This window comes from Panulirus ornatus, chromosome 20, assembly GCF_036320965.1.
Source record: "Panulirus ornatus isolate Po-2019 chromosome 20, ASM3632096v1, whole genome shotgun sequence".
Taxonomy (NCBI): domain Eukaryota; kingdom Metazoa; phylum Arthropoda; class Malacostraca; order Decapoda; family Palinuridae; genus Panulirus; species Panulirus ornatus.
Window position 1 is genome coordinate 42,370,207 of NC_092243.1, and position 26,669 is coordinate 42,396,875.

At 40.5% G+C, this 26,669-nt stretch overlaps 1 protein-coding gene across 1 annotated transcript in view; it reads left to right on the top strand.

Annotated features, from left to right (window-relative positions):
* Positions 1 to 26,669, top strand: part of Mekk1 (mitogen-activated protein kinase kinase kinase 4) — a 1,037,736-nt gene that overhangs the window by 889,153 nt on the left and 121,914 nt on the right. The window contains exon 22 of the mRNA XM_071674802.1: positions 11,044 to 11,231. Within this exon, the coding sequence (XP_071530903.1) occupies positions 11,044 to 11,231 (188 nt within the window). The remainder of the gene's footprint in view (positions 1 to 11,043; positions 11,232 to 26,669) is intronic.

Below are 26,669 nucleotides of genomic sequence, written 5' to 3' on the forward strand. Positions count from 1 at the left end.
CACATGCCGTACATCCTCGATATAAACTTTTCACTGCTTCTAACAACTTATCTCCCGCACCATATATTCTTAATACCTTCCACAGAGGATCTCTATCAACTCTATCATATGCCTTCTCCAGATCCATAAATGCTACATACAAATCCATTTGCTTTTCTAAGTATTTCTCATACATTCTTCAAAGCAAACACCTGATCCACACATCTTATACCACTTCTGAAACCACACTTCTCTTTTCTAATCTGATGCTCTGTACATGCCTTCACCCTCTCAATCAATACTCTCCCATATGATTTCCCAGGAATACTCAACAAACTTATACCTCTGTAATTTGAGCACTCACTTTTATCCCCTTTGCCTTTGTACAGTGGTACAATGCAAGCATTCTGCCAATCCTCAGGCACCTCACCATGAGTCATACATACATTAAATAACCTTACCAACCAGTCAACAATACAGTCACCCCCTTTTTTAATAAATTCCACTGCAATACCATCGAAACCTGCTGCCTTGCTGGCTTTCATCTTCCGCAAAGCTTCTACTACCTCTTCTCTGTTTACCAAATCATTTTCCCTAACCCTCTCACTTTGCACACCACCTCGACCAAAACACCCTATATCTTCCACTTTATCATCAAACACATTCAACAAACCTTCAAAATACTCACTCCATCTCCTTCTCACATCACCACTACTTGTTATCACCTCTCCATTAGCCCCCATCACTGAAGTTCCCATTCGTTCCCATGTCTTACGCACTTTATTTACCTCTTTCCAAAACATCTTTTTATTCTCCCTAAAATTTAATGATACTCTCTCACCTCAACTCTCATTTACCCTCTTTTTCACCTCTTGCACCTTTCTCTTGACCTCCTGCCTCTTTCTTTTATATATCTCCCACTCATTTGCATTATTTCCTTGCAAAAACCGTCCAAATGCCTCTCTCTTCTCTTTCACTAATAATCTAACTTCTTCATCCCACCACTCACTACCCATTCTAATCTGCCCACCTCCCATGCTTCTCATGCCTCGAGCATCTTTTGCGCAAGCCATCACTTCTTCCCTAAATACATCCCATTCCTCCCCCACTCCCCGTACCTCCTTTGTTCTCCCCTTTTTCCATTCTGTACTCAGTCTCTCCTGGTACTTCCTCACACAAGTCTTCTTCCCAAGCTCACTTACTCTCACCACTCTTTTCACCCCAACATATTCCTTCCTTTTCTGAAAACCTCTACAAATCTTCACTTTCGCCTCCACAAGTTAATGATCAGACATCCCTCCGGTTGCACCTCTCAGCACATTAACTTCCAAAAGTCTCTCTTTCGCGCGCCTGTCAATTAACATGTAATCCAATAACGCTCTCTGGCCATCTCTACTACTTATATAAATAAACTTATGTATATCTCTCTTTTTAAACCAGGTATTCCCAATCACCAGTCTTATTTCAGCACATAAATCTACAAGCTCTTCACCATTTCCATTTACAACACTGAACACCCCATGTACACCAATTATTCCTTCAACTGCCACATTACTCACCTTTGCATTCAAATCACCCATCACTATAACCCGGTTTCGTGCATCAAAACTACTAACACACTCACTCAGCTGCTCCCAAAACACTCACCTCTCATGACCTTTCTTCTCATGCCCAGGTGCATATGCACCAATAATCACCCATCTCTCTCCATCCACTTTCAGCTTTACCCATATCAATCGAGGGTTTACTTTCTTTCACTGTATCACATACTCCCACCACTCCTGTTTCAGGAGTAGTTCTACTCCTTCCCTTGCTCTTGTCCTCTCACTAACCCCTGACTTTACTCCCAAGACATTTCCAAACCACTCTTGCCCTTTACCCTTGAGCTTCGTTTCACTCAGAGCCAAAACATCCAAGTTCCTTTCCTCAAACATACTACCTATCTCTCCTTTTCTCTCGGTTTCATCCACACACATTTAGACACCCCAATCTGAGCCTTCGAGGAGGATGAGCACTCCGGGCATGACTCCTTGTTCTGTTTCCCTCTTTAGAAAGTTAAAATACATGGAGGTGAGGGTTTCCAGCCCCCCGCTCCCGTCCCCTTTAGTTGCTTTCTACGACACGTGAGGAATGCGTGGGAGATATTCTTTCTCCCCTATCCTAAGGGATATATATTTATATTTATATTTATTTATTTATATACTTTGTTGCTGTCTCCCACGTTAGCGAGGTAGCGCAAGGAAACAGACAAGAGGATGGCCCAACCCACCCACATACACATGTATAGACATCACTGTCCACACACACATATACATACCTATTTATTTCAACGTATACATACATATATATATATATATTTTTTTTTTTTTTTTTTTTTTTATACTTTGTCGCTGTCTCCCGCGTTTGCGAGGTAGCGCAAGGAAACAGACGAAAGAAATGGCCCAACCCCCCCCATACACATGTACATACACACGTCCACACACGCAAATATACATACCTACACCGCTTTCCATGGTTTACCCCAGACGCTTCACATGCCTTGGTTCAATCCACTGACAGCACGTCAACCCCTGTATACCACATCGCTCCAATTCACTCTATTCCTTGCCCTCCTTTCACCCTCCTGCATGTTCAGGCCCCGATCACACAAAATCTTTTTCACTCCATCTTTCCACCTCCAATTTGGTCTCCCTCTTCTCCTCGTTCCCTCCACCTCCGACACATATATCCTCTTGGTCAATCTTTCCTCACTCATTCTCTCCATGTGCCCAAACCATTTCAAAACACCCTCTTCTGCTCTCTCAACCACGCTCTTTTTATTTCCACACATCTCTCTTACCCTTACGTTACTTACTCGATCAAACCACCTCACACCACACATTGTCCTCAAACATCTCATTTCCAGCACATCCATCCTCCTGCGCACAACTCTATCCATAGCCCACGCCTCGCAACCATACAGCATTGTTGGAACCACTATTCCTTCAAACATACCCATTTTTGCTTTCCGAGATAATGTTCTCGACTTCCACACATTTTTCAAGGCTCCCAAAATTTTTGCCCCCTCCCCCACCCTATGATCCACTTCCGCTTCCATGGTTCCATCCGCTGACAGATCCACTGCCAGATATCTAAAACACTTCACTTCCTCCAGTTTTTCTCCATTCAAACTCACCTCCCAATTGACTTGACCCTCAACCCTACTGTACCTAATAACCTTGCTCTTATTCACATTTACTCTTAACTTTCTTCTTCCACACACTTTACCAAACTCAGTCACCAGCTTCTGCAGTTTCTCACATGAATCAGCCACCAGCGCTGTATCATCAGCGAACAACAACTGACTCACTTCCCAAGCTCTCTCATCCCCCACAGACTTCATACTTGCCCCTCTTGTACATATATACACATGTAGATATTCATACTTGCTTCCCTTATTCATTCCCATTGCCACCCCCTCCCCCGAGGTAGCGCTAGGAAAAGACAGCAAAGGCCACAGTCATTCACACTCAAGTCTCTTGCTGTCATGTATAAGGCACCGAAACCTCAGCTCCCTTTCCACACCCAGGCCCCATGGTTTACCCCAGACACTTCACATGCCCTGGTTCAATTCATTGACAGCACATTGACCCCAGTATACCACATCATTCCAATTCGCTCTATTCCTTGCATGCCTTCCACCCTCCTGCATGTTCAGGCCCCAATGGCTCAAAATCTTTTTCACTCCATCTTTCCACCTCCAATTTGGTCTCCAAATTCTCCTCGTTCCCTCCACCTCTGACACATATATCCTCTTTGTCAATCTTTCCTCACTCATTCTCTCCATGTGACCAAACCATTTCAAAACACCCTCTTCTTCTCTCTCAACCACACTCTTTTTATTACCACACATCTCTCTTACCCTTTCATTACTTATTCGATCAAACCACCTCACACCACATATTGTCCTCAAACATTTCATTTCCAACACATCCAGCCTCCTCCGCACAACTCTATCTTTAGCCCACACCTCGCAACCATATAACTGTTGGAACCACTATTCCTTCAAGCATACCCATTTTTGTTTTCCAAGATAATGTTCTCACCTTCCACACATTTTTCAACTCTCCCAGAACTTTTGCCCCCTCCCCCACCTTGTGACTCACTTCCGCTTCCATGATTCCATCCGCTGCCAAATCCACTCCCAGATATCTAAAACACTTCACTTCCTCCAGTTTTTCTCCTTTCAAACTTACCCCCCAATTGACTTGTCCCTCAACCCTACTGTACCTAATAACCTTGCTCTTATTCACATTTACTCTTAGCTTTCTTCTTTAACACACTTTACCAAACTCAGTCACCAGCTTCTGCAGTTTCTCACCCGAATCAGCCACCAGCGCTGTATCATCAGCGAACAACAACTGACTCACTTCCCAAGCTCTCTCATCCACAACAGACTGCATTCTTGCCCCTGTCTCCAAAACGCTTGCATTCACATCCCTAACAACTCCATCCATATACAAATTAAACAACCATGGAGACATCACGCACCCCTGCTGCAAACCGACATTCACTGGGAACCAATCACTTTCCTCTCTACCTACTCGTACACATACCTTACATCCTCGATAAAAACTTTTCACTGCTTCTAACAACTTGCCCCCACACCATATATTCTTAATACCTTCCACAGAGCATATCTATCAACTCTATCATATGCCTTCTCCAGATCCATGAATGTTACATACAAATCCATTTGATTTTCTAAGTATTTCTCACATACATTCTTCAAAGCAAACACCTGATCCAAACATCCTCTACCACTTCTGAAACCACACAGCTCTTCCCCAGTCTGATACTCTGTACATGCTTTCACCCTCTCAATCACTACCCTCCCATATAATTTCCCAGGAATGTTCAACAATCTTATACCTCTGTAATTTGAGCACTCTCCTTTATCCCCTTTGCCTTTGTACAATGGCACTGTGCAAGCATTCCACCAATCCTCAGGCACCTCACCATGAGTCATACATACATTAGATATCCTTACCAACCAGTCAACAATACAGTCACCCCCTTTTTTGATAAATTCCACTACAATACCATCCAAACCCGATGCCTTGCCGGCTTTCATCATCCGCAAAGCTTTTACTACCTCTTCTCTGTTTACCAAATCATTCTCCCTAACCCTCTCACTTTGCACACCACCTCAACCAAAATACCCTATATCTGCCAATCTATCATCTTACACATTCAAGAAACCCTCAAAATACTCACTCCATCTCCTTCTCACATCACCACTACTTGTTATACCTCCCCATTAGCCTCCTTCACCAATGTTCCCATTTGTTCTCGTGACATGCACTTTATTTACCTCCTTCCAAAACATCCTTTTATTCGCCCTAAAATTTAATGATACTCTCTCACCCCAACTCTCATTTGCCCTCTTTTTCACCTCTTGCACCTTTCTCATGTCCTCCTGCCATTTTCTTTTATACGTCTCCCAGTCATTTGCATTGTTTCCCTGCAAAACTTGTCCAAATGCCTCTCTCTTCTCTTTCACTGATAATCTTACTTTTTCATCCCACCACCCACTACCCTTTCTAATCTGCCCACCTCCCACACTTATCATGCCACAAGCATCTTTTGTGCAAGCTGTTGCTGCTTCCCTAAATGCATCCTATTCCTTTCCCACTCCCCTTACTTCCTATGCTCTCACCTTTTTCCATTCTGTCCTGGTACTTCCTCACTTAAGTCTTCTTCCCAAGCTCACTTACTCTCACCACTCTCTTCACCCCAACATTTTCTCGTCTTTTTGAAAAACCTCTACAAATCTTCACCTTCTTCTCCACAAGATAATAATCAGACATCCCTCCAGTTGCTCCTCTCAGCATGTTAACATCCAAAAGTCTCTCTTTCAAGTGCCTATCAATTAACATGTAATCCAATAACATTCTCTGGCTATCTCTCCTACTTATGTATGTATCCTTGTGTATATCTCTCTTTTTAAACTAGGTATTCCCAATCAACAGTCCTTTTTCAGAACACAAGTCTACAAGCTCTTCACTATTTCCATTTACAACACTGAACACCCCATGTACACCAATTATTCCCTCAACTGCCACATTACTCACCTTTGCATTCAAATCACCTATCACTATAACCCAGTCTCGTGCATCAAAACTGCTAACACACTCATTGAGCTGCACCGAAAACACTTGCCTCTCATGATCTTTCTTCTCATGCCCAGGTGCATATGCACCAATAATCACCCATGTCTCTCCCCATCCACTTTCAGTTTAACCCATATCAATCTAGAGTTTACTTTCTTACACTCTATCACATACTCCCACCACTCCTGTTTCAGGAGTAGTGCTACTCCTTCCCTTGCTGTTGTCGTCTCACCAACCCCTGACTTTACTCCTAAAACATTCTCAAACCACTCTTCCCCGTCATCCTTAAGCTTTGTTTCACTCAGAGCCAAAAAATGTAGGCTCCTTTCCACAAACATACTACCTATCTCTCCTTTTTTCTCATCTTGTTTACATCCACACACATTTAGACACCCCAATCTGAGCCTTCGAGGAGGATGAGCACTCCCCGCATGACTTCTTCTGTTTCCCAAGTTAAGATACAAGGAGCGAAGGGTTTCTAGCCCCCTGATCCCGTCCCCTTTAGTCACCTTCTACAACACGTGAGGAATGTCTTCAAAGTATTCTTTCTCTCCATCCCCTATTCATTTATTAATCTATTTTATATATTGTACTTAGTTGTCGTCTCCCGTGTCAGCGAGGTATTGCAAGGAAACAGACAAGGAATGGCCCAACCCACTCACCTACACATGTAAATACATAAACGCATATATACATACATATACATTTCAACTTATACTTAACATATACCTAGACTTATATACACATGTACATATTCATACTTGTTGCCTTCATCCATTTCCGTTGCCACCCCGCCCCACATGAAATGGCATCCCCCCCCTCCCCCACCAGCGAGGTAGCTCCAGGAAAAGACAGAAAAGGTCACATTTGTTCACACTCAGTCTCTAGCTGTCATATGTAATGTCTGAAACCACAGCTTCCTTTCCACATCCAGGCACTAAAGACCTTTCCATGGTTCACACCAGACGTTTCACATGCCCTGGTTCAGTCCATTAACAGCACATTTACCCTAGTATACCACATCATTCCCATTCTCTGTATTCCTTGCACGCCTCTCACCCTCCTGTATGTTCAGGCCCTGATCGCTTAAAATCTTTTTTAACTCCATCCTTCCACCTCCAATTTGGTCTCCTGCTTTTCCTTATTTCTTCCACCTCTCACTTACATCCTCTGTGTAAACCTTTCCTCATTCTCTCCACATGTCCAAACCATTTCAACACACCCTCTTTTCTTTCTCAACCGCACTCTTTTCATTACCATAGGTCTCTCTTACCCCTTCATTACTTATTCAATCAAACAACTTCACACCACATATTGTCCTCAAACATATAATTTTCAACACATCCACCCTCGTCCATGCAACCCCATCTATCGCCTCTGCCTCAGAACCATATAATATTGTTGGAACCTTTATTTCCTAGAACATATACATTTTTGTTCTCCAAGATAATGTCCTTTCTTTCCACACATTCTCCATCCCTCCCAGAATCCTTGCCCCTTCCCCACCCTGTGACTTACTATCACTTTGATGGTTCCATTCCCTGCTAAGTCCACTCCCAGATATCTAAAACACTTAGCTTCCTCTAATTTTTCTCCTTTCAAATTTACGTCCCAACTAACTTGTTCCTCAACCCTACCAAACCTAATAACCTTGCTGTTATTCATATTTACAATCAACTGTCTCCTTTTACACACTTTTCCAAACTCAGTTACCAACTTCTGCAAACTCAGTTACCAACTTTTGCAGTTTTTCACTCGAATTAGCCACCAGTGCTGTATCATCATTGAATAACAACTATCTCGCTTCCAGGCCCTCTCGTCCCCAACAGACTACATACTTGCCCCTCTCAGCAAAACTTGCATTTACCTCCCTAACTACCCCATCCATAAACAAATTAAACAACCATGGGGACATCACACACACCCCTGCTGCAGACCGACCTTCACTGGGAACCAATCTCTCGCCTGTATTCCTTGTATGCATGCCATACATCCTTGATAAAAACTTTTCACTGCTTCTAGCAACTTACCACCCACCCTGTATACTCTTAAGACCTTCCACAAAGCATCTCTGTCAACCCTATCATATGCCTTCTCCAGATCCATGAATGCTACATACAGATTTATCTGTTTGTCTAAGTATTTCTCACACATACTCTTTAAAGCGAACACCTGATGAATGCATCCTCTACCACCCATTTTTGTTCTCCAAGATAACGTCCTCTCTTTCCACACATTCTTCTTTGCTCCCAGAATCCTTGCCCCTTCCCCACCCTGTGACTTGCTACCACTTCCATGGTTCCATTCCCTGCTAAGTCCACTCCCAGATATCTAAAACACTTAACTTCCTCTCATTTTTCTCCTTTCAAATTTACATCCCAACTAACTTGTCCCTCAACCCTACTGAACCTAATAACCTTGCTGTTATTCATATTTACTCTCAACTGTCTCCTTTTACACACTTTTCCAAACTCAGATACCAACTTCTGCAGTTTCTAACTCGATTTAGCCACCAGTGCTGTATCATCATTGAATAACATTTATCTCACTGTCCAGGCCCTCTCGTCCCCAACAGATTGCATACTTGCCCCTCTCACCAAAACTCTTGCATTTACCTCCCTAACAACCCCATCCATAAACAAATTAAGCTACCATGGGGACATCACACACCCTTTCTGCAGACCGACCTTCGCTAGGAACCAATCTCTTTCCTCTCTTCCTACTTGTAAATGTCATACATCCTTGATAAAAACTTTTCATTGATTCTAGCAACTTACCACCCACCCCTTATACTCTTAAGACCTTCCACAAAGCATCTCTGTCAACCCTGTCATATGCCTTCTCCAGATCCATAAATGCTACATACAGATTTGTCTGTTTGTCTAAGTATTTCTCACATATTCTTGAAAGCGAACACCTGATCCACACATCCTCTACCACTTCTGAAACCACACTGCTCTTCCCCAGTTTGATGCTCTGTACATGTCTTCACCCTCTCAATCAATACCCTCCCATATAATTTTCCAGTAATACTCAACAAACTTATGCCTCTGTAGTTTGAAGACTCATTGTCCCCTTTGCCTTTGTATATTGGCACTATACATGCATTCTGCCAATCCTTAAGCACTTCACATGATCCATACATACATTGAATATCCTTACCAACCAATTAACAACACAGTCACCCCCTTTCTTAATAAATTGAACTGCAGTACCATCCAAACCCTCCTCCTTGTCAGATTTCATCATCTGCAAGGCTTTCACCACCTCTTCTCTCTTAAGCAAACCATTTTCCTTGACAGTCTCACTTCGCACACCACCCTGACCAAAACACCCTACATCTGCCATTCTATCATCAAACACCTTCAACAGACTTTCACTATACTCACTCCATCTCCCTCTCACTTCAACACTAACTGTTATCACATCCCCTTTGCCCCCTTCCGATGTTTCCATTTGTTCTCTTGCCTTATGCACATTATTTGCCTCCTCCAAAGCATCTTTATATTCTCCCTAAAGTTTAATGATACTCTCTTACCCTTCTCGTTAGCTCTCTTGACCTCCTGCCTCTTTCTTTTATATATCTCCCTGTCATTTGCATTCCCTCCCTGTAAGTATTGTCCAAGTGCCTCTCTTCTCTTTCACTAACAACTTTACTTCTTCATCCTACCACTCATTACCCTTTCTAATTTGCCCACCTCCCACATTTCTCATGTGAATGCATGTTTTGTACAAGCCATCACTGCTTCCCTAAATACATCCTACTCTTCACCCACCCCCTCCTCACATCATTTGCTCTCAATCTCTCCTGGTACTTCCTCATACAAGTCTTCTTTGTTTGCTCACTTATTCACATCACTTTATTCTCTCCAACATTTTCTCTTCTCTTTTGAAAACCTCGTGAAATCTACACCTTCGCATCCACAAGATAGTGATCAGACATCCCACCAGCTGCTCCTCTTAGCACATTAACATCCAAAAGTGTCTCTTTTACATTTCTGTCAATTAACACATAGTCTAATAATGCCCTTTGACCACCTCTCCTACTCATGTAGGTATATTTATGTATATCTCTCATTTTAAACCATGTATTCCCAATCACCAGCCTTTTTTCAGCACACAATTCCGCAAGCTCTTTACCATTTCCATTCACAACACTGAATACCACATGTACACCAGCTATATCCTCAACTCACACGTTACTCACCTTCACATTAAATCACCCATCACTAATACCTGGTCTCGTGCATCAAAGCTGCTGATGCTCTCACTCAGCTGCCTTTCATGATCTTTTTATCTCATGACCAGGTGCATAAGCACCAATAATCACCTCTTTCTCTCTCTCCATCCACTTGCAATTTTACCAACATCAATATAGAATTCACTTTCTTACACTATCACACACTCCCGCAACTCCTGCTTCAAGAGTGGTGCTATTCCTTCCTTAGCTCTTGTTCTTTCACCAACCCCTGCCTTTACTCCCAAGACTTTCCCAAACCATTCTTCCCCTTTGGACTTGAGCCTCCTACTACTGTGTATCACTTCTATCCAAATTGCCATGTGCATTTGTTTACCTTCCAGTCATTTAAAAGTTATGATGTCATCTGTAATTCTGAGGAAAATCACCAGGTGGACTATATACTTAAAATACAGAAACATGTTTTTGAAATACATATTTGAGAAATTTTGTTTCTCTTTGGGCACACACAACACAGAGATGCTCTATATTTTCATATTTGTTCCTGAATCTTTTCTAGAATCTTCTTAGTTTATTCCAAGTGTTTAATATTTTTTAAAGAAGTTTTTATAACAGTGTATGTTGTAATTCCATAAGAATATTGTGACTGACGATAGAGTATTTTCTTCTAGAGGATGGCAAAAGAATAACCACATGATTGTCTTTTCTTTATAGGTGCTGGAAGGTTTGGCAAAGTATACACAGCAGTAAACAACAACACAGGTGAGCTGATGGCCATGAAAGTACTTCCTCTGCAGCCCAATGATCATCGCTCCATCCGGCGTGTGGCTGACGAGTTGCGGATCTTTGAAGGCATTAGTCACCCAAACCTTGTCAGAATTTATGGCGTTGAAATCCATAATGTATGTCTTATTTACATGTGCAGTATATTTTTTGAAATGGCATAACTATATATTTGCATTTGTGCAAATTTGGGCTTACATTACTGATGATATAGTACTCTCTGTTTTAGTCATGTAAGTTTATTTACCTTGATTTTTCTTAATAGCACCATAGTATGAAAAAACTTTTTTACCCAAAGTTTACATGTGTCGTATGTAATTTTTTGTTCTTCATATAGGAATGTTTACATTTACAATGTTTAAACTCACATAGAACATATCCATGTTACATATAGATGGATTCAAATGCACACATGCATTAGATATCAAGTTGGCTTTGTTTGAGGAAGTATGAATGATGTAAATAGTGAAAGGAGGATTATGTAAAGGAGCATTGTGAAAAAGTAAAGAGAATGAGATTATAAACTGACAGAAACACTGGAAATGCAATATTAGTGGAAAAACGTAAATTTTTACTTGGAATTTGGAACAACTTATCTACAAACAGGAGCAAAAGATCATTGAGTCAGATTAAAAGGTTGGAAATTAATTAATTCTACTATAGACCTATGACAAGATTTTGCCATGATGGCAGGGCTACCAAAGCATTCATTGCATGTCTTATCAACTGCCACCTGCATTACTTAATTATCTATTTTTGGTTAATCTGTGACTAATTTCAACCCCATGTCAAGTATTCTGTGGGTATTCCATGCATGTTTCTCATTTCTCCTTTTTTGTATTTTGAAAAGTTTTTGATGTGCTGTCATATATTTTTGTTTGATTTATTTTCTGTATGTTCCATGGAATTCTTGAAGATTTGTAACTCTATCTTCTGTGTTAAGAGGCCTTCAGATTTGATATATTTTCTGTAATACCTTCAATTTGTTGCTAATTGTAGATTATTATATATCCTCTTTTCTTCTGGGATTTATAGTTACAGTTCTTTCAGCCTTTCATGGCAGCTCATATGATCCATCCCCTTGATTTTGCTTGAGGTGCTTCTGAATTGTCTCCAATTTGTTTTTGATTGTTTCTGTGGGAACCATAAAACTGAGCAGCATTTAATTTTGTATTTCATATATGGTTATTATATTCAGTAATAGGTTTCCGACTTTTGTGATAACTCTTTTCAGAATCATACCACTCCTTGTTTGGCTCATTAGTTTTATCTTGTCAGTATGTTCTCTTAGTTCTAGTTTCTTATTATGATGACACCCAAATATTTTGCATTTCCAGTTTCTGTTACTTTCTTTGCTGGGCCTTTATATGGTACCACCAATAAATTCTTACTTATACCAAAACTTTGTAGCTCAAATTTGTCTTCATTAAATACCAGAAAGTTCACATCTAAGTCATTTTTGTCTCATTTGATATATTTGTGATCTAGTCATATTGTTTACTCTGGTGTCATCAGCAAAGCTTCCTACTAAGCTTTACTTTGCTGTCAGTGTTTGATATTGTATAGAGTACTGAGGCTAATATCATTTCTGTCGCATCCCAGATAAGACATTTTCCTGTTTAAACATAGTTGTGTTTCCTACCACTTCGAACTTTCTGTTAGAAACTCTTTAATTCGTCACCATATCTTACCTGTAATAAATTGTTTAGCTGCTTTCAAGCACGATTTTGTGGTTCACTTTGTCAAATGCTTTTGCAAAGTTGAGAAGAAGGCTCAATTTGTAAATGTCTGCAGTTTTGTTTTCATCCAGACTTTGTTTAGTGATAACATCATTGTTTTCACTATTATTCTTTTTAGTCTTGGTGAGGAATATGACTAAGATTTCTTCTGGTCCTGGAGATGAATTTTCTTTTGCTGATCAATTCCTCTGATTATATCGTCCAATGCTTCAGTATCTCTGTGTGCATTTTCGTCACACTGGTTAGACAGTTCATCATTCAGTTTCTAACATTTTGAGTTGATACCGGTAGTAGTTGGTAGGCAGCCAATGATTAGGGAGGTATATTACCAATACTACCTGCCTGGGTATTGGGAGGGTTTGGGATGCTTGCATAGTGAGCCTGTACTTTGGTGGTTGTCAAGTTGCACTCCTGTGACCCAGGTAGCTGGATTTTCCTGCAATGAGCACTGTGTGCTAGCCTTGCCTTTGGCAAAATGGTAAGAGCAGTAGATAGAAGTAGTTGGTTGGAATATTTAAGCAGGAGCATTAGGTACAAACATTAGGTAGAAGTAGTAGGTAGGAATATTAGATGGAAATAGTCTGTAGGAACATTAGATGGAAATAGTCAGTAGGAATATTAGTTAGGAGCATCTACAAATGCCACACTAGAATTGCTTTTTGCCAGTAGCCTGTTAAGGATGAGACACTAAAGGTGAAGAAGCAGCATTGTAGTTTACTAGGTATGTAGAGTCTATTACCATCGCCATCGCATTAAAGATATAGATAGATATTGTTCAATCAACATCCTGCATATTTCCTGAGGGTCATTTTTGCATTTTTCTCCTACTTTTTAGGGTCCAATCTTTCTTTCTCTTATTATGTGAATAGCAACTTTTGAATAATTTTCTTGTTTTGTATGATGTTTTCTTCATTCCCTTTCCATTTTGTTAAGTGGGATACCATTATTTCTTCATCTGAATTTTAATTTTCTCATCCAATTTTGTATTGTTTCTTTCATTGCTACCTTATTTTCATTTCCCAGACCTTCTATTCACCCACAGCTCTCATTCTCTAGATATTTTCCATTTCATACTTATTTTCTTTTGTTTTTGGTATCTGCACAATGATTATTTGCCCTAGCTTCTCACATTATATTTTTTTGCTTGTAACTAGTTTGATGTCTAAAGATCTCATTCCCATTTATGTTTAGAATCCTTTCAATGCTCTTTTTCTCGTCTGATTTGTCATTGTGAAAATTTAAATCACTCAACCCATTGGTATCCTTTGTTGCTGCATCACATTCACATTTATTTATTTCCACAAAGTACACTGAAATGGTTTCTGTCATATTGTGATCTGGTAGACTTGTGTTATTTACCTCTATATCAGAAAACAATGCCATGTCATTTGTGAAAATAAGATATATCATATTGCTCCTTGTTGATCTGTGGTTTTATCTGTACAAGGCTGAATAATTCACATAGCTTAATTAGTCTTTGGAGATATTCTCTTTTATTTGCTAACCTACCACTCTATCCTTTGTAGTTGTATACATTCACAATCTCCTTTTTCTTGTAAGATTTAGCCAGAATGGGAGGGCTAGCACAAATTGCTCACTGCATGTTTTTCTTGATGTATAGGACTGGTCTTCTTAGATTGCATCTACTTAAAGGACCTGAACAGATTCCAAAGTTGGTCTGATACATGGTTGATGAAATTCAGCTCAAACAAACTTAAAGTTATGAGGATGGGAGAAAGTGAAAGAAGGGTTCAATGTGATTATTATCTAGTTGGATATAAGCATCAGAATTCTGTGTGTGAGAATACCCTGGGAATCAACATTATCACCAACCTGTGACCACAGTCCAACTTTAGAAGAAAAGTTATGGAGGCAAACTATCTTCTGACACATATCAGATTAACTTTCAGTAATATGGATAAGGAAATAATTTACTTGCTATTCATATCTTCATTAGGCTAAAACTTGAATATACTTCTCAAATTTGTTTACAGCACCTATAGAATAACAAAAATGTAATGGGGTAGGTCCAGAGGAGGGCAGCAAAGATGGTACCAGAATTGAGAGAGCTGAATTATGGGGAAAGGCATGAGGGTTTAAATTTGCCCACCTTGGAAGGAATAAGAATAAAGAGTGAGTTGATCACAACAACCTGTAATTTTTTAATACAAATTGATGATGTGGTCTGTGAACACTTCTTTGAGAGATGTAGAAATAGAGGAACCAGAGGACTTATCATGAAATCAAGTGTTAAACTTTTTAAAAGCATGTAAAGAAATACTATTTTAGTATAAGAGTGGTGGATGAATGGGATGGAATAGAATGACTGAGAACATGGTTAATGGAGATGGCACACTTAGATTTGAGAAGTTGTATGATAGTAAAGAATGTTCAAGTGATGGAGCCCCTCAAGTGTATAACTCTCTACCCGTTCAGTACAAGTAGGTAATTACAGACTGATAGACGGATAGACTAGTGGTTGAAGGTATGGACTCTTACCTGAATATGTTTGCAGATGATGCAAAAAAAAGTCATGATGCAAGTGAAAAGCAAGGAGGATTGCATCAACTTATAAAGGGACCTAAACAGACTCAAATGTTGTTCTGATTCATGGTTGATGAAATTCAGCTCAAGCAGTGTAGAGTTAAAAGGACAGGACTAAGTGAAAGAAGGCTTCAATATGATTATTATTTAGCTAGAGATAAGCTTCTGGAGTTTGTGTGTGAGAAAGACTTGCACCATCATCCCAAACCTGTCACAAATGCCCTGCATTAGGAGAGAAGTTAAGGAAACAAACTGTCTTCTGGCAAATATCTGACTAGCTCTCAAATATATGGATATGGAAATATTTTGCAGGCTATTCATACATGCATACTTTCAAAAATATAGTTCTCAAGTTTGGTTATCATACTTAAAGAAACACAAAGGGCTAATAGAGAAGGTCCAGAGAGGGCAGCAAAGATGGTACTTGAAATAAGAGACCTGAGTTGCATGGAAAGGCTAGAGGCTTTGAATTTGCCCACTTTGGAAGAGAGGAGAGTAAAGGGTGATTTGATTACAGTCTTTAAATTTCCAAAACATACTGATGATGTGGAAAGTGGACAGTTCTGCAAGATATGTAAGGATAGAGCAAACAGAGGTCAGAATATGAAATTAAGAAAATTGTTGAAAAGTATGTAAAGAAATACTTTTACATTATAAGAATTGTAGATGAGTAAAAGAGAACATCAATATGGTTAATGCAAAAGTCATGCTTAGAATTAAGGAGTTGGATGATAGTACAGAATGTTCAAGAGATAGGGCCCCATGAGTATAAACTTCCCCTCCAGCACAGTATAAATAGATAATTGCAAACAGATAGACAGACAGAAAAATGACAGACAGTGAAATCTTTACTTTTACTGTAATCAAAAGGTAGCACTTTGACAGTTGAAAATCAGAAATCTCCTCAAGCTGTAGGATGATTTACTTTAGTAAGCTTCATTACTGTTACTAGTATTATATTGGTGATAAGACCTCAAGCACTGCCTGGACCAGATATAACTAGTATGAACTCAGATTTGCAAAGAGAAATCTAGAAATGAAAGCAATAAAGACAGTAGCAATGGAAACACCAGATAGCAAATGTTTTGGGATGTTATGGGAACGTATGAAGGAGCAGTATTAGAGAATAATACAGCTAGAGCTAGTGTTAAGGAAACTAGGGAAGATTTTCAAGGGTCATGAAGGGTGTCATGAGACTAGTTAGGAACAGAAATACAGTCTAGTGGAGGGGGTTCAGAAGATACAAAACCAGAGGATAAAAAGTGAAGCCATTAAAAAGCAGACGAAGTCTGATGTGTTTTCTCTGGATGTCCAGAGGCTGTGTAGTTAGAGGAGAGAACTAAAATGCATACAAACCTGTTGACAATTTTGGTCAAGGAATTGCAGGTGCATTACTAGGAGCCTTTCAGTTAGAGGAAAGTTTAAAAGTGCATCGAAATGTAATGACTCTTTATCGAAAGCTGTTCATGTAAAGGAAAGGACTAACACACACACGGATTGACAAAAGTAAAGGGCAGGGAATATTAGGAGCAAACCAAAGGCAGATCAATAGAGCATGAGTGATGGAGAGGAACATAAACCAAGGGTGATACAAACAGAAGTATGCAGGAAATTAAGCAAAGTGGTTGATAGAATCGAGGAAGTATTTGGGTTAATTGATGGAAGGTTTAGAAAAGTACAGAGCATACAGGACCAGTGCTTGTTAACCGAAAGATAGATTATAGAGAAAGATAGAGACAGAGAGGTTGACAGTACTACACTGAGGGACCTAGCTGAAACGTGGTTGGCACCAAAATTAGAAAGATTAGTAAAGCAAGAGCTTGATAGATGGAGATCACTTTTTTTGTTTTGTTTGGTCAGTCATGCTCCAGATAAGTAAGAGAGGATAGAAAAGAAGGAATATTATATTATTATTTTATTATACTTTGTTGCTGTCTCCCGCGTTTGCGAGGTAGCGCAAGGAAACAGACGGAAGAATGGCCCAACCCACCCACATACACATTAATAAACATACACGTCCACACATGCAAGTATACATACCTATACATCTCAACGTATACCTACATATACACACGCAGACATATACATATATACACATGTACATAATTCATACTGTCTGCCCTTATTCATTCCCATCGCCACCCTGCCACACATGAAACAACAACCCCTCCCCCCTCATGTGTGCAAGGTAGCACTAGGAAAAGACAACAAAGGCCACATTCGTTCACACTCAGTCTCTAGCTGTCATGTAATAATGCACCGAAACCACAGCTCCCTTTCCAAATCCAGGCCCCACAGAATTTTCCATGGTTTACCCCATATGCTTCACATGCCCTGGTTCAATCCATTGACAGCATGTCGACCCTGGTATACCACATTGTTCCAATTCACTCTATTCCTTGCACGCCTTTCACCCTCCTGCATGTTCAAGCCCCAATCACTCAAAATCTTTTTCACTCCATCTTTCCACCTCCAATTAGGTCTCCCACTTCTCCTCGTTCCATCCACCTCTGACACATATATCCTCTTTGTCAATCTTTCCTCTCTCATTCTCTCCATGTGACCAAACCATTTCAAAACACCCTCTTCTGCTCTCTCAACCACACTCTTTTTATTACCACACATTTCTCTTACCCAATTATTACTTACTCGATCAAACCACCTCACACCACATATTGTCCTCAAACATATCATTTCCAGCACATCCACCCTCCTCTGCACAACTCTATAGCCCATGCCTTGCAACCATATAACATTGTTGGAACCACTATTCCTTCAAACATACCCATTTTTGCTTTCCGAGATAATGTTCTCGACTTCCACACATTCTCCCCGAACTTTCGCCCCCTCCCCCACCCTATGATTCACTTCTGCTTCCATGGTTCCATCCGCTGCCAAATCCACTCCCAGATATCTAAAATGTTTTACTTCCTCCAGTTTTTCTCCATTCAAACTTACCTCCCAATTGACTTGTCCCTCAACACTACTGTACCTAATAACCTTGCTCTTATTCACATTTACTCTCAGCTTTCTTCTTTCACACACTTTACCAAACTCAGTCATCAGCTTCTACAGTTTCTCACATGAATCAGCCACCAGTGCTGTATCATCAGCGAACAACAACTGACTCACTTCCCAAGCTCTCTCATCCACAACAGACTGCATACTTGCCCCTCTTTCCAAAACTCTTGCATTTACCTCCCTAACAACCCCATCCATAAACAAATTAAACAACTGTGGAGACATCACACACCCCTGCCGCAAACCTGCATTCACTGAGAACCAATCACTTTCCTCTCTTCCTACATGTACACATGCCTTACATCCTCGATAAAAACTTCACTGCTTCTAACAACTTGCCTCCCACACCATATATTCTTAATACCTTCCATAGAGCATTTCTATCAGCTCTATCATATGCCTTCTCCAGATCCATAAATGCTACATACAAATCCATTTGCTTTTCTAAGTATTTCTCACATACATTCTTCAAAGAAAACACCTGATCCACAGATCCTCTACCACTTCTGAAACCACACTGCTCTTCCCCAATCTGATGCTCTGTACATGCCTTCACCCTCTCAATCAATACCCTCCCATATAATTTCCCAGGAATACTCAACAAACTTATACCTCTGTAATTTGAGTGCTCACTCTTATCCCCTTTGCCTTTGTACAATGGCACTATGCAAGCATTCCGCCAATATGCCCACCTCCCACGCTTCTCATGCCACAAGCATCTTTTGCACAAGCCTTCACTGCTTCCCTAAATACATCCCATTCCTCCCCCACTCCCCTTACGTCCTTTGTTCTCACCTTTTTCCATTCTGTACTCAGTCTCTCCTGGTACTTCCTCAAACAAGTCTCCTTCCCAAGCTCACTTACTCTCACCACTCTTTTTACTCCAACATTCTCTCTTCTTTTCTGAAAACCTCTACAAATCTTCACCTTCACCTCAACAAGATAATGATCAGACATCCCTCCAGTTGCACCTCTCAGCACATTAACATCCAAAAGTCTCTCTTTTGCGCACCTAATCAATTAACACATAATTCAATAATGCTCTCTGGCCATCTCTCCTACTTACATACGTATACTTATGTATATCTCTCTTTTTAAACCAGGTATTCCCAGTCCCCAGTCCTTTTTCCGCACATAAATCTACAAGCTCTTCACCATTTCCATTTACGACACTGAACACCCCATGTATATCAATTATGCCCTCAACTGCCACATTACTCACCTATGCTTTCAAATCACCCATCACTATAACCCTGTCTCGTGCATCAAAACTACTAACACATTCACTCAGCTGCTCCCAAAACACTTGCCTCTCATGATCTTTCTTCTCATGCCCAGTTGCATATGCACCAATAATCACCCATCTCTCTCCATCCACTTTCAGCTTTACCCATATCAATCTAGAGTTTACTTTCTTACACTATATCACATACTCCCACCACTCCTGTTTCAGGAGTAGTGCTACTCCTTCCCTTGCTCTTGTCCTCTCACTAACCCCTGACTTTACTCCCAAGACATTCCCAAACCACTCTTCCCCTTTACACTTGAGCTTCATTTCACTCACAGCCAAAACATCCAGGTTCCTTTCCTCAAACATACTACCTATCTCTCCTTTTTTCTCATCTTGGTTATATCCACACACATTTAGAGGAGGATGAGCACTCCCCGCATGACTCCTTCTCCTGTTTCCCCTTTTAGAAAGTTAAAATACAAGGAGGGGAGGGTTTCCAGCCCCCCACTCCCGTCCCCTTTAGTTGTGTTTTTCAACACGTGAGCAATGCGTGGGAAGTGTTCTTTCTCTTCTGTCCCCAGGGATAAAAGAAAGAAATGCACATTAAAAGATTGCTAGAGGCTGTGGGACTACCAGATGCAATTTCTATGATAAAGGAAAGAAGAACTGGTGGTTATAACTAAGATGTAAGGGGTTGACCAGCCATGGTTACATTTGACTTGGAGTCATCAAGCTAGGAATTATTTTGAAAATCTAAAGATCTTATAGGCATAGTGAAAGTGTGAAAAGTGGAAAGAACAGAGGGAGAAAAGCAAAGAGTACAGTCAGAAGCCATAAAAACTGTAAATGCCACACATTATAAGAGGATGGAGCAGCCTTTGTACAACTCCTGAGAAGGCAGGAGTGTTAGAAAAAGGTAATTTCACACTGAAACTAATGTATTCTGATTTGATGGATTAATAGGTAGTAGTAAAGAGCTGGAATGTAAGAATTGCATAAGGAAAAGTGCTCATGATATTATTGGAGTCATGAAAATTCACCTTACCTGAGAGATAAGCTCTCATGTGTTCTGCCCAGAGGGGTACATGATAGCAAGAAAGGAAAGAGAAAGCAGAGGAGGGGGAAAATTAACCCTCTTAATTAAAGAGAACCTGAAACTTTAAAAAGCAGTGGGATATGTCCATTTCAAACATTACATAATGGGAATAGTGACTGTAGGTAAGAAAAGAATGTTGGTGTTACTTTTCTCTGAAGAATTGCCATGAACTTGAAAAGATATACAGTGATAACAGTGAAGGAACAATCATGGTGCAGTGAAACACTTGTGTCTTAGAGACAATAAATTACTGATAATGGTGGGATTACAGTTGTGAATAGATAGACAGGGAGAATTTAGATTCTCATGGTGGTAAGGAGTTGTCATGGAGACATGATTTTTTAGAGAGGACACTGGAATATTTCCTATACCATCTTGTCAGGGAGCAGACTAGGATTAGAGGGACTACTGCAATATCATTACTAGATCTAATCTTCACTCATACTAGCATGGATTTTGAGAACATTATATATAATACACCAGTTGGAAGAAGTGATCATATAATGCTCAAGTTTGAGTATGTGGTAAAAGAGAACATTAGAACATTAGAACTTTCTAAAAGGGGAAGCAGAAGAAGAAGTCACGTAGTGAATGCTCATCCTCCTGGAAGGCTCAGATTGGGGTGTCTAAATGTGTGTGGATGTAACCAAGATGAGAAAAAAGGAAAGATAGGTATTTTGTTTGAAAGAAAGGAACCTGGATGTTTTGGCTCTGTGAAAAAAAGCTCAAAGGTAAAGGGGAAGAGTGGTTTGGGAATGTCTTAGGAGTAAAGTCAGGGGTTAGTGAGAGGACAAGAGCAAGGGAAGGAGTAGCACTACTCCTGAAATAGGAGTGGTGGGAGTATGTGATAGAATGTAAGAAAGTAAACGCTAGATTGCTATGGGTAAAACTGAAAGTTGATGGAGAGAGATGGGTGCTTATTGGTGCATATGCACCTGGGCATGAGAAGAAAGATCATGGGAGGCAAGTGTTTTGGGAGCAGCTGAGTGAGTGTGTTAGTAGTTTTGATGCACGAGACTGGGTTATAGTGATGGGTGATTTGAATGCAAAGGTAAGTAATGTGGCATTGAGGGAATAATTGGTGGACATGGGGTGTTCAGTGTTGTAAATGGAAATGGTGAAGAGCTTGTAGATTTATGTGCTGAAAAAGGACTGGTGATTGGGAATATCTGATTTAAAAAGAGAGATATACATAAGTATACGTATGTATGTAGTAGAGATGGCCAGAGAGCGTTATTGGATTACATGTTAATTGATAGGCACGCGAGAGAGACTTTTGGATGTTAATTTGCTGAGAGGTGCAACTGGAGGGATGTCTGATCATTATCTTGTGGAGGATAAGGTGAAGATTTGTAGAGGTTTTCAGAAAAGAAGAGAGAATGTTGGAGTGAAAAGAGTGGTGAGAGTAAGTGAGCTTGGGAAGAAGTACCAGGAGAGACTGAGTACAGAATGGAAAAAGGTGAGAACAAAGGACGTAAGGGGAGTGGGGGAGGAATAGGATGTATTCAGGGAAGCAGTGATGGCTTGCGCAAAAGATGCTTGTGGCATGAGAAACATGGGAGGTGTGCACATTAGAAAGGATAGTGAGTGAGTGGTGGGATGAAGAAGTAAGATTATTAGTGAAAGAGAAGAGAGAGGCATTTGGATGATTCTTGCAGGGAAATAATGCAAATGAGTGGGAGATGTATAAAAAAAAGAGGGAGGAGGTCAAGAGAAAGGTGCAAGAGGTGAAAAAGAGGGCAAATGAAAGTTGGGGTGAGAGAGTATCATTAAATTTTAGGGAGAATGAAAAGATGTTTTGGAAGGAGGTAAATAAAGTGCGTAAGACAAGGGAACAAATGGCAACTTCAGTGAAGGGGGCTAATGGGGAGGTGATATCAAGTAGTAGTGATGTGAGAAGGAGATGGAGTGAGTATTTTGAAGGTTTGTTGAATGTGTTTGATGATAGAGTGGCAGATATAGGGTGTTTTGGTCGAGGTGGTGTGCAAAGTGAGATTGTTAGGGAAAATGATTTGTTAAACAGAGAAGAGGTAGTAAATGCTTTGCGGAAGATGAAAGCCGGCAAGACAGCAGGTTTGGATGGTATTGCAGTGGAATTTATTAAAAAAGGGGGTGACTGTATTGTTGACTGGTTGGTAAGGTTATTGAATGTATGTATGACTCATGCTGAGGTACCTGAGGATTGGCAGAATGCTTGCATAGTGTCATTGTATAAAGGCAAAGGGGATAAAAGTGAGTGCTCAAATTACAGAGGTATAAGTTTGTTGAGCATTCCTGGGAAATTATATGGGAGGGTATTGATTGAGAGGGTGAAGACATGTACAGAGCATCAGATTGGGGAAGAGCAGTGTGGTTTCAGAAGTGGTATAGGATGTGTGGATCAGGTGTTCGCTTTGAACAATGTATGTGAGAAATACTTAGAAAAGCAAATGGATTTGTTTGTAGCATTTATGGATCTGGAAAAGGCATATGATAGAGTTGATAGAGATGCTCTGTGGAAGGTAAAAGAATATTTGGTGTGGGATGCAAGTTGTTAGAAGCAGTGAAAAGTTTTTATCGAGGATGTAAGGCATGTGTACGTGTAGGAAGAGAGGAAAGTGATTGGTTCTCATTGAATGTAGGTTGTTAGGGAGGTGAATGCAAGAGTTTTGGAAAGAGGGGCAAGTATGCAGTCTGTTGTGGATGGGAGAGCTTGGGAAGTGAGTCAGTTATTGTTCACTGATGATACAGCGCTGGTGGCTGATTCGTGTGAGAAACTGCAGAAACTTGTGACTGAGTTTAGTAAAGTGTGTGAAAGAAGAAAGCTGAGAGTAAATGTGGGTAAGAGCAAGGTTATTAGGTACAGTAGGGTTGAGGGACGAGTCACTTGGGAGGTAAGTTTGAATGGAGAAAAACTGAAGGAAGTGAAGAGTTTTAGATATCTAGGAGTGTATTTGGCAGAGGATGGAACCATGGAAGCAGAAGTGAATCATAGGGTGGGGGAGGGGGCAAAAGTTCTGGGAGTGTTGAAGAATGTTTGGAAATCGAGAACATTATCTCGGAAAGCAAAAATGGGTATGTTTGAAGGAATAGTGGTTCCAACAATATTATATGGTTGCGAGGCATGGGCTATAGATAGAGTTGTGCAGAGGAGGGTGGATGTGCTGGAAATGAGATGTTTGAGGACAATATGTGTTGTGAGGTGGTTTGATCGAGTAAGTAATGAAAGGGTAAGAGAGATTTGTGATAATAAAAAGAGTGTGGTTGAGAGAGCAGAAGAGGGTGTTTTAAAATGGTTTGTTCACATGGAGAGAATGAGTGAGGAAAGATTGACCAAGAGGATGTATGTGTCAGAGGTGGAGGGAACGAGGAGAAATGGGAGACCCAATTGGAGATGGAAAGATGGAGTGAAAAAGATTTTGTGTGATCCGGGCCTGAATATGCAGGAGGGTGAAAGGCGTGCAAGGAATAGAGTGAATTGGAACGATATGGTATACCGGAGTTGACGTGCTGTCAATGGATTGAACCAGGGCATGTGAAGCGTCTGTGGTAAACCATGGAAAGTTCTGTGGGGCCTGGATGTGGAAAGGGAGCTGTGGTTTCGGTGCATTATTACATGACAGCTAGAGACTGAGTGTGAACGAATGTGGCCTTTGTTGTCTTTTCCTAGCGCTACCTCGCACACATGAGGGGGGAGGGGCTTATTTCATGTGTGGCGGGGTGGCAATGGGAATGAATAAAGGCAGACAGTATGAATTATGTACATGTGTATATATGTATATGTTGAGATGTATAGGTATATATTTGCGTGTGTATACATGTGTATGTGGGTGGGTTGGGCCATTCTTCGTCTGTTTCCTTGCGCTACCTTGCTAATGCGGGAGACAGCAACAAAGCAAAACAAATAAATAAGAAAAGATAGATGTGAGATGGGAAATAAATAGGATATCTAGTCTTGAAAACTATACAAATCTTGATAATTTCCATGGTAATGTGTATTGGGAAATGGAATTCAGTAGTCAGGAACCAGGGCTTTGTATTGAGAGGTTCTGTTGAAATTTACAATGAAGGAGTAGTGGTATGGGATATCACAGTTGTGCCCCAAAGGCTGAGGGAACAATAAGAAAGAGGATGGAATGGTTTGATAAAACATGTCATAAAACAAGAAGCTTTGAGGTGTGCTCTCTTAAAGGTATAGACTGTTCTCTTGCCTAAGCAGCATTTGAAAAAGTATAAGAGATAAGAGATCATGAAATGAGTACAGGAGGATAAAAAGAACAAAGAAACTATGAAAAAAATAATGTGGACAAGGCAGGTGAAAATCCACTTATCCATAACTTCATCAGTAGACAGTTGTCAGTTAAGGAGCAGCTAATCAGGTTAAAATTGTATAGGATGATGTAAGGATATGTGAGGAACTGAACAAGAGTTCAAAAGTGTGGAAGACACTATAGCCCCAACACCAGTGAGATGGGATGGAGATGAGGTTTAGGAAATCATTGAATTATTTAGAAAAGATGTTAACTAAAAGTCGAAAAGGACTGTACCTAAACAAGGATCATGGTCCTAATGAAATTTCACTGTATGTACTAAAAGCTTTGTGCAGATGTGTTAGATAGAACACTTGAATTACTGTTCAGTATGTTACAGGAGCACCTCCTGCTCCTGTAACATACTGAACAGTAATTCAAGCTAGAAATTTCAGTTTTCTAAATTGTTTCTTACATTTTTCATATGTATATATATGTATGTGTGTGTGTGTGTGTATATGTGCGTATGTATGTGTATGTGTGTGTGTGTGTATATGTATATATGTATGTATATTATCCCTGGGGATAGGGGTGAAAGAATACTTCCCACGTATTCCTCGCGTGTCGTAGAAAGCGACTAGAGGGGACGGGAGCGGGGGGCCAGAAATCCTCCCCTCCTTGTATAAACTTTCTAAAATGGGAAACAGAAGAAGGAGTCACGCGGGGAGTGCGCATCCTCCTCGAAGGCTCAGAGTGGGGTGCCTAAATGTGTGTGGATGTAACCAAGATGTGAAAAAAGGAGAGATAGGTAGTATGTTTGAGGAAAGGAACCTGGATGTTTTGGCTCTGAGTGAAACGAAGCTCAAGGGTAAAGGGGAAGAGTGGTTTGGGAATGTCTGGGGAGTAAAGTCAGGGGTTAGTGAGAGGACAAGAGCAAGGGAAGGAGTAGCAATACTCCTGAAACAGGAGTTGTGGGAGTATGTGATAGAGTGTAAGAAAGTAAATTCTCGATTAATATGGGTAAAACTGAAAGTTGATGGAGAGAGGTGGGTGATTATTGGTGCATATGCACCTGGGCATGAGAAGAAAGATCAAGAGAGGCAAGTGTTTTGGGAGCAGCTGAATGAGTGTGTTAGTGGTTTTGATGCACGAGACCGGGTTATAGTTATGGGTGATTTGAATGCAAAGGTGAGTAATGTGGCAGTTGAGGGAATAATTGGTATACATGGGGTGTTCAGTGTTGTAAATGGAAATGGTGAAGAGCTTGTAGATTTATGTGCTGAAAAAGGACTGATGATTGGGAATACCTGGTTTAAAAAGCGAGATATACATAAGTATACTTATGTAAGTAGGAGAGATGGCCAGAGAGCGTTATTGGATTACGTGTTAATTGACAGGCGTGCGAAAGAGAGACTTTTGGATGTTAATGTGCTGAGAGGTGCAACTGGAGGGATGTCTGATCATTATCTTGTGGAGGCTAAGGTGAAGATCTGTATGGGTTTTCAGAAAAGAAGAGTGAATGTTGGGGTGAAGAGGGTGGTGAGAGTAAGTGAGCTTGAGAAGGAGACCTGTGTGAGGAAGTACCAGGAGAGACTGAGTACAGAATGGAAAAAGGTGAGAACAATGGAAGCAAGGGGAGTGGGGGAGGAATGGGATGTATTTAGGGGATCAGTGATGGATTGCGCAAAAGATGCTTG